The 16,644-nt window shown below is 43.8% G+C and overlaps 3 protein-coding genes across 3 annotated transcripts; 2 read left to right on the plus strand and 1 right to left on the minus strand.

The window, feature by feature from the left end:
• Positions 1 to 2,213: 2,213 nt before the first annotated feature.
• LOC311128561 (neuritin-like protein) lies at positions 2,214 to 3,785 on the plus strand (the record flags this gene model as incomplete). The annotated part of the gene is made up of 3 exons (XM_084160748.1): positions 2,214 to 2,244; positions 2,986 to 3,133; positions 3,476 to 3,785. The coding sequence occupies 3 exons, from the start codon at positions 2,214 to 2,216 to the stop codon at positions 3,783 to 3,785; spliced, it is 489 nt and encodes a 162-aa protein (XP_084016874.1).
• Positions 3,786 to 7,903: 4,118 nt separating this feature from the next.
• LOC311128333 (uncharacterized protein) lies at positions 7,904 to 11,304 on the minus strand (the record flags this gene model as incomplete). The annotated part of the gene is made up of 10 exons (XM_084160442.1): positions 7,904 to 8,206; positions 8,421 to 8,486; positions 8,716 to 9,368; positions 9,483 to 9,649; positions 9,769 to 9,890; positions 10,090 to 10,256; positions 10,352 to 10,573; positions 10,739 to 10,830; positions 10,927 to 11,065; positions 11,187 to 11,304. 10 exons carry the CDS (start codon positions 11,302 to 11,304, stop codon positions 7,904 to 7,906), a joined length of 2,049 nt encoding a protein of 682 aa, XP_084016568.1.
• A 485-nt stretch (positions 11,305 to 11,789) lies between these two features.
• Positions 11,790 to 12,691, plus strand: LOC311128562 (cilia- and flagella-associated protein 90-like; the record flags this gene model as incomplete). The annotated part of the gene is made up of 3 exons (XM_084160749.1): positions 11,790 to 11,867; positions 12,252 to 12,365; positions 12,503 to 12,691. The coding sequence occupies 3 exons, from the start codon at positions 11,790 to 11,792 to the stop codon at positions 12,689 to 12,691; spliced, it is 381 nt and encodes a 126-aa protein (XP_084016875.1).
• Positions 12,692 to 16,644: the final 3,953 nt, after the last annotated feature.

Raw genomic sequence — 16,644 nt, forward strand, 5'->3', positions numbered from 1 at the left:
AATCTAGGCCTGTCAATCAAACTTACACAACTCTCTCTCCCTTTCCCTATCCTGTCTTTCTCTCTCGCTTTCACCACACACAGTATCTACGTAGCGTAGCCACTCATGTCTAATAATTTCACTGTCTCTTCCTTACTGCCTCTTAATTCTATAATATTAATCAAATTCCAAAAAACGATGTGCATGACTCAGCTGCCTCTCATATCATGGTACTTGCAAGAGGAAACCCTATGTCATGAAAGAGTATTACAAGATTAAAGTATAACACTGTGTTTTGACGTGAATGTCTGTGAATTATATATTTTTTACAAAACAAACAATTCATGAAATCCTCTATCAGACAATCCCGTGCCAAAGCTCTCAGTGGTCATCGCGTGACTTGTGTAAGTGACCACACTGCCATGCATCGTTCCAAGTGGATTTGCCTCTATTTGTAAGGATATTACATTCGCTTTTGTGGCACATTTCTTCTTTTGGTTATGTTAAGCCTGTTTAGCCTTGTTTGCCCCTGATGATTTGGTTAGCCCCTGTGTTCTCTGGTGCTATATATTCTATTGGAGATTAAACAGCAGTGTGACGATTGTGGCTCTCTCAGCTTCCTGCCAAGCTGAGACCCTTATTCTGCAATCAGATAGTCAGGGATATTGTGTATAGGACCAGTATGGGATTGGATGTCTTTAGAACAAAAAATACATTTCATGTGTCCTAATCTCAATCCCTGCTTCCGGTTGTCATTCTGATTGTCATTCTGATGGTACGACACACACACACACACACACACACACACACACACACACACACACACACACACAGAGAGAGAGGGGCATAGCAGGTATCTCCAGAGGCAGACAGGCAGTCTGATTATTCAGAAGTTAATGGTTGTATTAAGCCGTAGATTACTGTTGAGATATCGTTCCTGCCATGTGTGACTGTCTACAGATGTGAAACAGGACTTATCTACTAATGCACCCAGCGCCAGCCATCTGTGGGGCAGGGAGGGTGGAGCAGGAGGCATACAGTGGGAAGTGTGTTGTTAACACTATCTGTAAAATATAATACAAAGGCTCAACCAGGAAGGGCTGGCATTGAACGGGGGGCAGCGGGAAACTCCATACATGATCTGTGTGTGGGTAACTAATGTTGCCTGAACCCTGCCCCACCTCCCCGTCCTCTGGGGGCTGAGTTTCCCAGAGGATGCTGTGAATCCGAGCTCGTCTCTCCCAGGTGGGCAGGATCCTCTAATCATCACTGGGATCTCATCAATCTGCCCGCTTCTCCCCAAACGTCTGATTATTTAACCTAGGACAGCACAGCCCACCTCACTGTCCTAGAAAACAAGACATAGCCCCACACAGGCAGAAACTGTATGTGTGTGTGCGGGTGGATAGGACAGATTTACTGAGTAATTCTCAATAAACCCAGAATAAATTCTGTTAATTGAGAAATAGTAATGTATGGGTCTGTGTTAGGGAGTATTTTCCCTCTCTTTTTTACCTACATGTAAGAATGCATGTTCTGTAAACTCCGCTCTCTCTTCTATCTCTCTACCAAACTATTGACAAACACTCTGCATTGTGAGTTTGTGCTATGTGTTTTTTTTAACCTCCACTAAATGCCCTTAATACTGAGGTTGGAAATGAGAATGCTCTAATCCAGTGTGCTATGATGTGACGTCCCTGGTCCGTTGCCCCAAGCTTTCCACAGCTTGCCCTCCACCCCTCCCCTACACACACGCACATCCCCTGGATGCAGCACGTCGGCCCATTGCTCTGTTAATCCAGTGAACACTCACTACGATCTGCCTGTACGCTCTGCTCTACTCTTGAGCTCTGCTGATCCAACAAATGAATGACAGGACACCTCACTCTGAGAAGACACCAACATTCTGTCCAGGATTATAACACTGCTGTGAACGTCATCAGATCAGAGCCATTAATTGTGTGCTGGGGCTCCACTGGGCTCAGTTGGGCCAGTTGAGTATGAGGTCCCATGCCTGCACCGTGACTTTCCTCCAGCCTGTTGCTCTTTACCTCTGTAAGGATGCCTTTCCCTTATCTATTTTTGTATTGTATGTCTGTGTGTCTCTATCTGTGTGTGTTATAGTGATGTTACTTTAGTGTGGTGAGCGCAGTGTGATGCTTCAAAATAAGAATATTTTAAACTGAAGTGATGGCATAGATAGCAGGGCAGGAGTGATGGGTTGGTATGGAGTAATGGAAAGTTGGTCAGGAGAGGAGAGCAATGGTATGGGTGAAAAGGTATTTCTTTCTGAATCCATTCGGAAATGAAGGAGAGAGGTTTTACGAAGCACTTATCCTAATGAAATACATGCTGTTCTATCTTGTTCCGAACAGCGCAGTGTGTGTGTGTTTATGTGTGTGTGTGCCCTCCCACTCTCGTCTCTCCAGTTGTGGGACAGCTGGAGAATACTATCCCACTGAGGTTTGTGCTGAGGATGAGGGTTAAATGATTAAAGGCTATATGAATGTTATGTTGAGAGAGAGAGAAATCATGCATGTTGTGCTAGGAGACAAGAGCAAGAGATTCATGTGTAGAGTGTGTTGTATTCACCCCAACCTTCCCCCTGTGGTGATACTAATCTTCATGTTCCTTCTCCACCCTCTCTCAGGGCTAATGTGTGTGTGTTTGTGTGTGATGATGTGGTTGTTTGTTTGTATGTTTGCCAATGTGTGTACACATATTGATTATACACACACACACACACAGACACACACACACAGACACAAACGCGCACACACACACACACACACACACACACACACACACACACACACACAAAGACACACACACACGTGATGTAACTCTGTAATATATAATGCAGGCTGATGAACAACCTTGTTCCGATGCTAAAACCCCAGACGTCAATAAAAAAAAGAAAAGTAATCTATTAACAGCAGTGGATAACGAAGCTTATCTATCTATTGTAATTCACATTGATATTCTTCACTCCATCCCCTCAATCAGGTCTGGCACCTGTGTGTTGGGCTGCTGCGCTCCCTAGCTCCTGTGGCGTCATCTACAAGAGCTTTGCTCAGTGTCTCCTCACTCTGGGGGACAGTCTGGGTGACACACAGAAAGAGCAGAGCACACAGGACATTGACACAGTCTGCAGGTGAGTCTCTCTCTCCCACTCCAACTTCACACCTACTCTGAATCACTCCAGCTTTTTCTCCTCTCATATTCTCCCATCTCCTCACACACATAACTGTTGTAAATGTGAATCTAACTAAATCACATTTTCAGACCAAGTCACTCATACAGAATCAGACTGACATTTCTGTCACCCAACATGTGCTCCAACACCTGTAAACACACACACACGTCACACTCCCTTACACGTCCCTCATTCACAACCTTCAGATTTCCTTAGTTTTCCTTTCATTTCCTTTCAAAAAACACACTCCCTCACAAACCACACTCAAGTTCTCATGTTGTCATATTTGCCCCCTTGCAGGTCATGGGACGCGTTCCATGTGTGTGCGAATGCGGCACTTGCCGGTTGTCCTGGAGATGCAGCGGCTGTGTGGGAGTCTCTGAGGCAAGAGTCCAGGAAGACACAGTTTTCTGGAAACCTCTATGACATGTGTGCCAGCCGGACCACACTGGCACCCAATACAGTGCCCGTGCCACCTTCCCAGAGCCCACCAACGTCAGACCAGACCAATCAAGAAACTCTAAAAGGGCACACGCATCACCTTGGACCCGCCTACACCACGCTTCTGCTCTCAGCATGCATCTCTTTACTGCTCCTGCTCAGGATGTAGCCCTGACCTCCCTCAGACTGCTATAGGCTCTCTGTGAGTCTTGTGTTTTACTGGACTGAGCATGTACAGTGGGGAAAAAAAGTATTTAGTCAGCCACCAATTGTGCAAGTTCTCCCACTTAAAATGATGAGAGAGGCCTGTAATTTTCATCATAGGTACATGTCAACTATGACAGACAAATTGAGGAAATAAAATCCAGAAAATCACATTGTAGGATTTTTTATGAATTTATTTGCAAATGATGGTGGAAAATAAGTATTTGGTCACCTACAAACAAGCAAGATTTCTGGCTCTCACAGACCTGTAACTTCTTCTTTAAGAGGCTCCTCTGTCCTCCACTCGTTACCTGTATTAATTGCACCTGTTTGAACTTGTTATCAGTATAAAAGACACCTGTCCACAACCTCAAACAGTCACACTCCAAACTCCACTATGGCCAAGACCAAAGAGCTGTCAAAGGACACCAGAAACAAAATTGTAGACCTGCACCAGGCTGGGAAGACTGAATCTGAAATAGGTAAGCATCTTGGTTTGAAGAAATCAACTGTGGGAGCAATTATTAGGAAATGGAAGACATACAAGACCACTGATAATCTCACTCGATCTGGGGCTCCACGCAAGATCTCACCCCGTGGGGTCAAAATGATCACAAGAACGGTGAGCAAAAATCCCAGAACCACATGGGGGGACCTAGTGAATGACCTGCAGAGAGCTGGGACCAAAGTAACAAAGCCTACCATCAGTAACACACTACGCCGCCAGGGACTCAAATCCTGCAGTGCCAGACGTGTCCCCCTGCTTAAGCCAGTACATGTCCAGGCCCGTCTGAAGTTTGCTAGAGTGCATTTGGATGACCCAGAAGAGGATTGGGAGAATGTCATATGGTCAGATGAAACCAAAATAGAACTTTTAGGTAAAAACTCAACTCGTCGTGTTTGGAGGACAAAGAATGCTGAGTTGCATCTAAAGAACACCATACCTACTGTGAAGCATGGGGGTGGAAACATCATGCTTTGGGGCTGTTTTTCTGCAAAGGGACCAGGACGACTGATCCGTGTAAAGGAAAGAATGAATGGGGCCATGTATCGTGAGATTTTGAGTGAAAACCTCCTTCCATCAGCAAGGGCATTGAAGATGAAACGTGGCTGGGTCCTTCAGCATGACAATGATCCCAAACACACCACCCGGGCAACGAAGGAGTGGCTTCGTAAGAAGCATTTCAAGGTCCTGGAGTGGCCTAGCCAGTCTCCAGATCTCAACCCCATAGAAAATCTTTGGAGGGAGTTGAAAGTCCGTGTTGCCCAGCGACAGCCCCTAAACATCACTGCTCTAGAGGAGATCTGCATGGAGGAATGGGCCAAAATACCAGAAACAGTGTGTGAAAACCTTGTGAAGACTTACAGAAAACGTTTGACCTGTGTCATTGCCAACAAAGGGTATATAACAAAGTATTGAGAAACTTTTGTTATTGACCAAATACTTATTTTCCACCATAATTTGCAAATACATTCATTAAAAATCCTACAATGTGATTTTCTGGATTTTTTTTTCTCATTTTGTCTGTCATAGTTGACGTGTACCTATGATGAAAATTACAGGCCTCTCTCATATTTTTAAGTGGGAGAATGTGCACAATTGGTGGCTGACTAAATACTTTTTTCCCCCACTGTATTAACCAACACACACCTGTAAAAACCCCTTACTCCAACACACACGCAAGCACACAACCCCTCACTCCAAAATGCGTACCTCCTCCAACATGCATACACACACAGGAATGTACATGTATGTAAACACACACACACACACACACAGAAACGCAAGAAAACACTCCCAAGCGTTATGGACGTCATTATTGTGCATATTATGTAAAATAACATTTCTATGTCAACCTCTCTGTGCAATTTTCTGAATACCACCTATCGTTTATCAGAGTGAAGAACTGACATTACTGATAGAGTTGCTCTTTAATCTACATGTTGTGTGAACTCTGTTTTTATATGTAACATGTGTAGTGGGGACTCCATAAGATAAATGGCAATATGCAAGAGACTATAGTTAAACCATGTGCAATCAAGTATTATGTTAAGATCAAATAATGGTTATGAGAAGCGAGTATCAAAGCAAGTAATATTTAATAACTTTATAAAAATGAATGGATTCACATACAAGGCATAAAGCTTAAGTTACAAAGCATTAACAAGCATTATTGTTGGCATGGTCAGAGAGAGAGAGAGACAAAGAAACTATGTCTTGAGCCATGGCACATAGCTCATGAGAGAGGGAGAAAGAAAGAAAGATAGAGTATCTCACCACAGCAGTTCAGGAACAAAAAATAGAAAGAACAATGAATCTAAGACATTTTATAATGTCTGAGTTGTTTGGATACAGAATCTGAGTTGTTGACCAATAGCATTACTGTAAAATTAACCTCAGATCAGATATCAGACCTACAGACCTGTAAAGACAACAGAACGTCTGCTACCCAGAGGTGCAACAATGGGGGTTGGTGAGATCAACACAGAGGAATCCTTGTATACAGTTGATAAGTAACTCTAGGGGCTGGGCCACCCTACACATATATCCACTTATGTGTTTTGATATGAGCTATAAAAGAGTTCACCTGTTAAATGTATTTTACTCACCCACTACCTGACTAAATCCCTTTATTCCCCAATCATTGATTATTTCATTGCCTGTGTGGACACTGGGCATGGAATAGCCATCACTACTACACAGTGTGCCTGTGGATTTATTATGTTATGTTTCATCATAATGTAAAAATGATAACAGTAGCTGCACTTCACTTAGATACATGTTTGTTTTCATAGTTTAATGTGAGGTTGCTTAGAGCAGTTGCTTTAAGGGGTGCATGCTTTGTTTCATTCAATTGTAAAATGTGAAATCAGACACACAGCTGATTAATCCAGACAGGGAGATTTGCTAATTCATGTGTTAATTTGTAATAAAATATATTAACAAGAATATGTATGGTGTAGCATGTAACGTGCAATGTGTGTGTGTCCTGTACATGTGTGTGTTTGTAATCTTTGCTCTTAAACCCTTTCATAACAGAAGGTCATGAGCAGATCAATCTAATCTGTCTTTGTTCCTGCCCAGCATCCCTCCAAGCCTCCTGACAGCCCAGGACACACACACTCCACATCCTAGCCATGTGTCAGAGTAGGGGAGGGCAGGGGGGGATGGAAACATGAAGAGATGGTGAATTAGGATGTGAACATGGTCATGAACAGAAATAAATATTTAGAGAATAGTAGACAATCCCATTTGTTCATGCGTGTGGGTATGACAAGAGAGATGAGGAGACAGGTGGATATATTTTTGGTTAATCCTCTTTTTGGTACCTTTATTTAAAGACCCAATCTACTAGAATATATGATCTAGTCTCCCTGTCACCAGTATTTGACCTGGGCACTGGGCCATGTTATCTTTCAGGGAGCCCTGAAATCTCACCCTCAGGCCCGGGTAGATTAAATGATACGGGAGAGAGTCCGTGTAGCTCAGTTGGTAGAGCATGGTGCTTGCAACGCCAGGGTTGTGGGTTTGATTCCCACTGGGGGCCAGTATGACAAAATTATTCTATTTTCTAAACTTGTTTTTGTTTTTTTTATGTTTTATTTTCTGTAAGAATGAGCCAGTCTGTTGCATATCTGAGGTGCACATTTGGTACTTAAGTGCCACCTAGTGGTATATTTTAAGTATTTGTGTAACAAGCAATGAGACAAATTCACCAGACTGTATTTATAACGTTTTATTTTATGAACCCTGGCTATAATCTGCCTGGGATTATCTTGGAATGGACTTGAATGCAGTTCATTAACATTTAATTTAGAACACTGAGCCTGAGAATACTGAATATAAAGTATAACCAGTAACAGAACAGCTACGAATAACTAACAAAAAACCCAACCCAAAAACATTGTTTTGAGTGGAAAATGTGTTGGGTGTAAACCAGTGGCTGCGAAATAACTCAGTTATCTCTGTGCTCCATAGCAGCCCTCTGTGCTTACATTGTACCTGTCTTCAGCAAAACAAGGCTTTCCCAGATTAAACACATAAACCTAGTGTTGTTAATGCTATCACAACCTTCTGCAGGGTTAGTCCAGCTCCTCAATGAGACAACGTGGTTTGCTGGCTTCAGGGCTCTGCCTCTGTCTGGGTTCTCCCTGAGGTTCTGATATCACCTGCTCTGGGGCATCCCCCGCCTCTGGGTCCAATGCTACTAGGTGATTGGTGGGCGATTTGTTTAATGTGTTGCCACAGACTCTGAACAGTGAATGTGAGCATGGATCTGAGGTGGGTGTGGTCTTTGTGGTCCACACTGTCCCAATCTGATGTATGATTGGGTCTTCATCGTTGTTGTCCCCTGAAATTACCTCTATCTTTGGCCGGAATACTCGCTGGAAACACAGGTGGTCAATTCAGACACAACACAGCTGACCCAAATTAAATACACTCTGTGCTGACCTAATAAAATATTAGTATTTGAGACTAATTGAGAGACTAATTGTGTGTATTTGGAATATACCTGCTGACTATTGTACAATAAATGCTAAAGGTATTATTTATTTTGGGTAATCATAGTTACAGCCTAGTGTGTGGTATGTAATGTACCTGAGAGGAGAAGATGCAGGTGCTGTCTGGATCTTCAACGTCCACATCCTCCAGGTCAGGGAGATCCTGTGGAGAGTCAGGTGACCATTAGTCAGGGGTCAAGGCTTTAGTGCTCTAAATTAAGGTTAGAGTCAAGAGCTAAATGATAAGAGTCTGAGGCAGTCTGAGCTTTTGGATAAGACACTGATGGAGAGGGACTAGATAACAACAACAAAACGTTATTACAGTGTAATAATCACTCTATTATAGTGATAGTGACTGGTAATGCTTGGCTGTGGTGGTCAGTCTGACTCACATCAATACGAAGTGGTGGGCGTGGCTCCAGGTGGATGGTCTCCAGGTCCTCTGTCTCCTCTAGCTCGGTCACCATTGGTCCAGGACCGTGCTCTACAATCACCCCAGCTGTCTGAGACTGTGGCTGGCCACATACTGACTGCTCTCTCTCTAACTTCTGCCTTCTTTGTTCTCTCTTTGACTGGTTTACATCTAACAGTTCTTCCTTTAAGCTTTCTTCTGCTGCTTGCTCTCCATCTGGCAGATGTCCCTCTTGGTGCTCTCTCTCTAGATGATCTCCCTCTTGGTGCGCTCTCTCTAGCTGATCTCCCTCCTGGTGCGCTCTCTCTAGCTGATGTCCCTCTTGGTGCGCTCTCTCTAGCTGATCTCCCTCTTGGTGCTCTCTCTCTAGCTGATCTCCCTCTTGGTGCTCTCTCTCTAGCTGATCTCTCTTCGGATCCTCTCTTTCTAGTTGTTGCTCCTTCTGTGGCTGTTCATTCCCTAGCTCCTCCTTTTCTGGCTGTTCTCTCTGTGTCTGTAGGAACTCTTCATGGGCCTCCAGACTGTCCTCCACAAACGCCTGGATCCTCTCCTCCCAGCCCGGGCTCTGATTCTGGCTCTGGTTCTCTTCACTGTGGCTCTCAAGTTCTGGAGTTGTGGTGGTCTCACACTCCCCTAGAAAAGGTCAACACACCCTTATCAAACCTTCTCTACGTCGTGTGTGTAGGAGTGTGCAAGTGTGTGTGTGTGTGTCTGTGTGTGTGTGGATATGAGTGTGTGTGTTCGTACCTCTCTCTTGCAGCTCTCTGAGTCGCAGTCTCTCTCTGGCTTGGTCTCTGATGTTTGCAATAGCGTCCAGACTCTCCTGGATCTTCCTTCTCTCTCGCGTTTGCCACGATTCCCTCTCCCTGCGCTCCCCCTCCGGACCCGCTGTCCCCCACGCCTCCGCACACGCCCTTCATACCGCAACCACATGATAATCATACAGCAACCAAAGACCAACATCACAGACGACACAATGATTCAACCATAAGTATGACATGCACAGGCAAATAGAGACCAACTGGTAATGCACCTGTCCTTTGGGAACACAGGTCGGTCATCCAGGTACGTGAGCTGTTTTAGACGTATGATCATAGTCTTCCTGTAGTATGGGATTTTCTTTATCACTTCATTTCCCATCAGGTTCAGCACGCGCTGAGGAGGAGGGAACAACAAGGGTGTAATCACACACATACACAGGCTTGGGTATATTATCAGCATGAAGCAAGAGTATTAGCATGTTATAGTCAGTGTGTCATGAGCATGGGCATACTAATGAATAAAGATGATATGATCTCTATTAGCATACAGTATCGTTCATCTGTGTGAGCCGGTTGTGAGCATATCTTCTCACCAGTTCAGGCATTCTCTCCAGCACAGTGAGGATGTCTGGGTCATCCAGCAGGTTGTGGGACATGTCCAGTACACTGAGGGAGAGGCACTGACTCAGATGCTCCACGTCTCCCACTGTCTGCAGCTTATTATGGGCTATCTGCAGGGTGCCCAGATCAGGCAGGCAGGCTGGGAAAATACTCACAAATCAGATTGATGGAGACACATTTATACGCACTGAGATAGCCTGATAGGTGTGGTACATAGAGTGAGGACAGACTCACCAATGTTTTTGATGGTGCGTATGTAGTTGTTGCAGACGTTGAGGGTGCAGAGCTTGCTGAGTGGTTCTAAGTTCTCCAGATTGTGTATGAGGTTCTGGTGGAGGAAGAGGCAACGTAGGTCTGTTTGGGCCTGCAGGTTCTGGATGCGCTGCAGCCCATTGCACTCCAGCCAGAGACACTTCAGCCCTGTGTACTCCTCCAGATTCTCTATGGTGGAGAAGCCTAAGAGGGGAAAACACAAAACATAAAACAAATAACATTAGAATACTACAAGAACACTAACAGTGCAGTTGTATTCCACCTACAATTCTATGTGAATTTCTATAAATTATTCATGCACAATATATCTAAACCATCCATAAACAACAACAATAGTTCCACACACACCTTTGAAGTGCAAATACAGTGTGTCATTCAATCGAGGTGTCATGTAGAGTTTATTTTGCTTGCAGTGGTCCTTCAGAAATGTCTTTGTCATTCTGAGGAACATAAAGCGTCACTAGTTAGAATGCTAGACAGAATGAACAAGAATGCTAGTAGACTACTGATAGCCAAGTCCTAGCTTTTAAGATGACCTTGGACCTGAGTCCTTCTCCTTTTTCTCTTGTTGTTGGGCTTGTATGAGTTTGTCAACTTCTGTCTGTGAGGACACAGAACGTTCTCCTTCGATAACGTTTGCCAGGGGGCTGCAGTTCGCCGTGGAGGCCTCCTCCTCTGAAGTGAGAGAGGAGGATAACTTTAGACATGGCTAGACACATGGGTTGATTTAACATGTTGCCACGTGCTGACTATTATGCTCAATTATATTTTTAGTGAACTGTCTAACCATGATTACTGGAAGTTGTTGACATCGTGTCCAGCAATATTTCTGCATCTCCAGCTTGCAGGGTCGTCCTGGAGTCCCCGCCACTCTCTTCTTCCACCTCACCGGATTCGAGGCGTATAGGATGCATCGTCGATAGTTTTAAGTGATTACTACTACTATATACTATTTACTTGTTTAGTTAACAGTTTTTGATTACGTATTAGCCAGTTGAAATAACTTGTTATAAACTCCCTATCAACTATTTTCCGGTAAAGCTTTTCTGTGTTTCCATAGGAACGGTGAAACACCAAACGACGACCGCCCTCCTCTCATGATTGGGTGTGCAAGCCAGAGCCATATTTTTATTTATACTGTCATACTGAGAACAAGGTCTCTTTTACAGATGAGCCCTGAAGTTTGAACACCCAACGTTTGTGACAGAATCAACTGAAGAACTAAAATATGTTTTAACAACAGACGTCATAGTGAGAGTTGCGCGAACCTTTTTAACTGAGAGGTCTATTTGAAAAGCTTAGCTTTCTATGAAGACATCTAGATCTTGGCTTACCGTTGCAACACGTTGTTCCACGCTAGTGCAGTGACATGAGCAAGACAGAAGGGGGCAACACGAGCATGCGGACGCGAAGCTTCACTCAAACCGAGCTGGACGCGGTGTCCCGTTCCTCTTATTTCCAGCGCATATTACCGGAGGTAAATCAAATGCATAGCTATGGGACATCAAATACAGTGTATTATTCTCATCTGATATGAGTTGCAGTAAACATGGGAAAGTCAGTGCCTTAGCCTTAACTCTGTGCCAAAAAGGTCAAAGGCTAAACGAACAGATGCTGGTCTATTGCCCCTCTGTAAAGACATGGCCCAAATACAAAACCCAATGTAAAAGGGAACACATTTCCAACAAAGGTCTACGAGACTCACTCATTCACGCACTGCTGCCATGTAGCAACTGAGGTGGTAGGCTACATCCGGGGCAGGGCTTGTTTTGAACCAGTAATCCTGTAGTAAAATATGCTTCCAGGGACGCTACTACCGCCAATGATGGCATTAGCCAATCACAGTGTTTTATATACACAGCGTGAGGACCAAGGAAGGGTTTATGATGCAGTGTTCCACCTCAGGGAGGGGTATGAGCCCAAAGTGTCACGTGATGACAAGGCTGTGAACCTTACACTGAACATTAATAAGGAGGTAAGTATTTACAAAGCCTCTTCTCTGGGCCATAATCTTTCTGAAGATGTACCTTCATTTTTGCCAGTCCACTTAGAACTCCTCCTGGCCATTATTTATGTCAATGATTGATGAACCATTTTGTCCTGTTGCACCAGGAAAGGGGTAGGCAGGTGCCTGTTCTCTCATCGTCTATGTATGGCTGGCGTGTGGACAAGCCCCTGGAGGCTCCCTACAAGAAGAACGCACGCGTGCAGATGGTGAACAAGGGGTTCTTCCGATCCCGAGGGACCTGCATCCCACTGGAGACAGAAATAGGAGAGTTGAATGAAAAATGCAAACCTTAATAAAAGATGCAAAGTGAAACTTTATGCACTGTAGGATATACAGTACCAGTCAAAAGTTTGGACACACCTACTCATTCAAGGGATTTTCTTTATTGTGACTATTTTCTACATTGTAGAATAATAGTGAAGACATCAAAACTATGAAATAACACATATGGAATCATGTAGTAACCAAAAAAGTGTTAAACAAATCAAAATATATTTTATATTTGAGATTCTTCAAATAGCCACCCTTTGCCTTGATGACAGCTTAGCACACTCTTGGCATTATCTCAACCAGCTTCACCTGGAATGCTTTTCCAACAGTCTTGAAGGAGTTCCCACATAGGCTGAGCACTTGTTGGCTGCTTTTCCTTCGCTCTGTGGTCCGACTCATCCCAAACCATCTCAATTGGGTTGAGGTCGGGGGATTGTGGAGGCCTGGTCATCTGATGCAGCACTCCCTCACTCTCCTTCTAGGTACAATAGCCCGTACACAGCCTGGAGGTGTGTTGGGTCATTGTCCTGTTGAAAAACAAATGATAGTCCCACTAAGCCCAAACCAGATGGGATGGCGTATCGCTGAAGAATGCTGTGGTAGCCATGCTGGTTAAGTGTGCCTTGAATTCTAAATAAATCACAGACACTGTCACCAGCAAAGCACCCCCACACCATAACACCTCCTCCTCCATTCTTTACTGTGGGAAATACACATGCAGAGATCATCCGTTCACAACACACCGCGTCTCACAAAAACACGGTGGTTTTGAACCAAAAATCTCAAATTTGGACTCCAGACCAAATAACACATTTCCACCGGTCTAATGTCCATTGCTCGTGTTTCTTGGCCCAAGCAGGTCTCTTCTTCTTATTGATGTCCTTTAGTAGTGGTTTCTTTGCAGCAATTCGACCATGAAGGCCTGATTCACACAGTCCCCTCTGAACAGTTGATGTTGAGATGTGTCTGTTACTTAAACTCTGTGAAGCATTTATTTGGGCTGCAATTTCTGAGGCTGTTAACTCTAATGAACTTATCCTCTGCAGCAGATGTAACTCTGGGTCTTCCATTCCAACACAACTGATTGGCTCAAACGCAAGAAATTCCACAAATTAACTTTTAAGAAGGCACACCTGTTAATTGAAATGCATTCCAGGTGACTACCTCATGAAGCTGGTTGAGTGAATGCCAAGAGTCTGCAAAGCTGTCATCAAGGCAATGGGTGGCTATTTGAAGAATCTGAAATATAAAATATATTTTGATTTGTTTAACACCTTTTTGGTTACTACATGATTCCATATGTGTTACATGATTCCATATGTGTTATTTCATAGTTTTGATGTCTTCACTATTGTTCTACAATAAAGAAAAACCCTTGAATGAGTAGGTGTGTCCAAACTTTTGACTGGTAGTGTATATGTCAAACACACACACACACACACACACACGCTCTCTTATACATTTGCAACCGGAAAGAGAGGATCCGGACAGAGATCAGCTAGAGCTAGCAACAAGAGGGTTGGAGGTCAGCCAGAGGGAGAACAAGCACAGCAGCAGAATAAAGTACTGAGACTGTGAGATAATGGCATTTAAGCCCTTGTTCTACTTACCCAGAGTCAGATGAACTCATGGATACCATTTTTATGTCTCTGCATGTAGTATGAAGGAAGTAGCCGTAGTTTCATGAGCCAATGCTAACTAGTGTTGGCACAATGACTGGAAGTCTACAGGTACAGTAGCATTGCGAGGGAGAGCATCTACAAAAAAGGCAGACAAAGAGAGAGAAGTTAGAGAGAGTGGTCAGTACATGGCCAGCCAAAGTCTCAGACAGCTGAGGTGATCATAGAGCAGAGTTGGAGAGGAACTAATTACATGTAATCAGTTACATATAATCTGATTACAAAACAACTGTAAATGGAATAATTTACATAGCCAGCAAAAATATTGTAATCAGATTGAAGATACTTTTGAAAAACTCTATGATTACTTCTTGGTTTACTTTTAAATTTAGAAAGGATGTGTGTGAAAAAATACATTATGACACCTTTCTTATTTCTCAATGACATTCAACTCATCATTGAAAAAGGCACACATTTAAATTTGTTCCACCTGAGCGAGTCTGACCACAAGTCAGAGACCACAATGATGACACACCAAATGCATTTGATGGATCCTTTCTGTCTTCTTCTAATGCCTCTTAAAGGGAAAGTAATCCAAAAGTTAAGTAATCAGATTACGTTACTGAGTTTGGTTAATCCAAAAGTTACGTTATTGATTACAATTTTGGACAGGTAACTTACAGATTACATTTAGAAAGTAACCTACCCAGCCCTGTCGTAGAGCACCATCCTGGACCAATGGTGACCGAGCTAGAGGAGACAGAGGACCTGGAGACCATCCACCTGGAGCCACGCCCACCACTTCGTATTGATGTGAGTCAGACTGACCACCACAGCCAAGCATTACCAGTCACTATCACTATAATAGAGTGATTATTACACTGTAATAACGTTTTGTTGTTGTTATCTAGTCCCTCTCCATCAGTGTCTTATCCAAAAGCTCAGACTGCCTCAGACTCTTATCATTTAGCTCTTGACTCTAACCTTAATTTAGAGCACTAAAGCCTTGACCCCTGACTAATGGTCACCTGACTCTCCACAGGATCTCCCTGACCTGGAGGATGTGGACGTTGAAGATCCAGACCGCACCTGCATCTTCTCCTCAGGTACATTACATACCAAACACAGGGAAAGAGGAAGAACCTGAGATAATGTATTCTCTATTGACTTACAGCCCTCTGCTGCATGCTATTTGTCAGCTGCACCTGAGAGATGACCCTATGACCCCTGACCTGGTCCTGATCCTAAAGTTTACATTACAAACAAGGAGGGTTTTCCATCTGTCAAAACTGACAAGTTGTACTTGTAAATCACAAAGGTTTTACCTGCTGATCATACAACTAATTTAATTTAGCAAGGATAGCTTCGGGAGACTAGATCATCCAAATAAGCAGTTGTCAGGTGCGCTGTCAGCATGCGTCACCCACAGGAGGTTGGTGGTACCTTAATTGGGGAGAACGGGCTCGTGGTAATGACTGGAGCGGAATCATTGGAATGGTATCAAATACATCAAACACATGGTTTCCAGGTGTTTGATGACATTCCATTTACTCTGTTCCGGCCATTATGATGTGCTCCGGTGATACTGTTTGCTGTTGGCACGAATCACTCTCGTGCCGAATTCCTTTGAGCATATTTTACTCTCAGTGGGCCTCTGTGTAGTCTGAGTTAACCCGAATTCTAGAGGAATGTCGCTAGTATCACTTTTACGCACATGCACCTTTATGCACCGCGCTCCTCTCCCTATACGTGCCGCTGCCAGCCACCGTTTTTCATAGAACTGGACAACGAGCTGATAACCACTAAACAGGACATATTATCCCACTAGGCAAACTGGTTGAATCAACGTTGGTTCCACGTCATTTCAATGAAATTACGTTTAACCAACGTGGAATATACGTTGAATTGAAGTCAGTACCCAGTGGGATGTCAGGTGTCCTAGACACACACACACACATTAACGGTCGCAGCCTGGTATCATATTTGTCACCTCAGAGTGAAATGTGTTGGCTGTTTTATTTGAGTCCACCTCGGATTCTCTTGTGTAATTATGGCGCGTGGAAGCCTCGTGGACAGAAAGAGCGGTCACCTAGGGTAGGCCTATATATACAGTTTATGTAGCAAAAATGTATGAATGCCGACTTTTTCTTTCTGAAGCCATAACGCTGAGGACTCGATGGGACTGGAAACTTCAGCGACACTTCATTTAAATTAATCTCCTCACACTCTATTGCTATTTGAGGCTCGACGCGCTTGAAGGCAGAAGCGCTTTGGAGCGCACCGGTAACATCTGCCATCCCGACCCCAGCAAACTGTACTGCAAAGACGGACAAGGACGGTGACCTGTGTGGCCAAAC

This window comes from Coregonus lavaretus (assembly GCF_964263955.1).
Source record: "Coregonus lavaretus genome assembly, chromosome: 4".
Classification (NCBI taxonomy): domain Eukaryota; kingdom Metazoa; phylum Chordata; class Actinopteri; order Salmoniformes; family Salmonidae; genus Coregonus; species Coregonus lavaretus.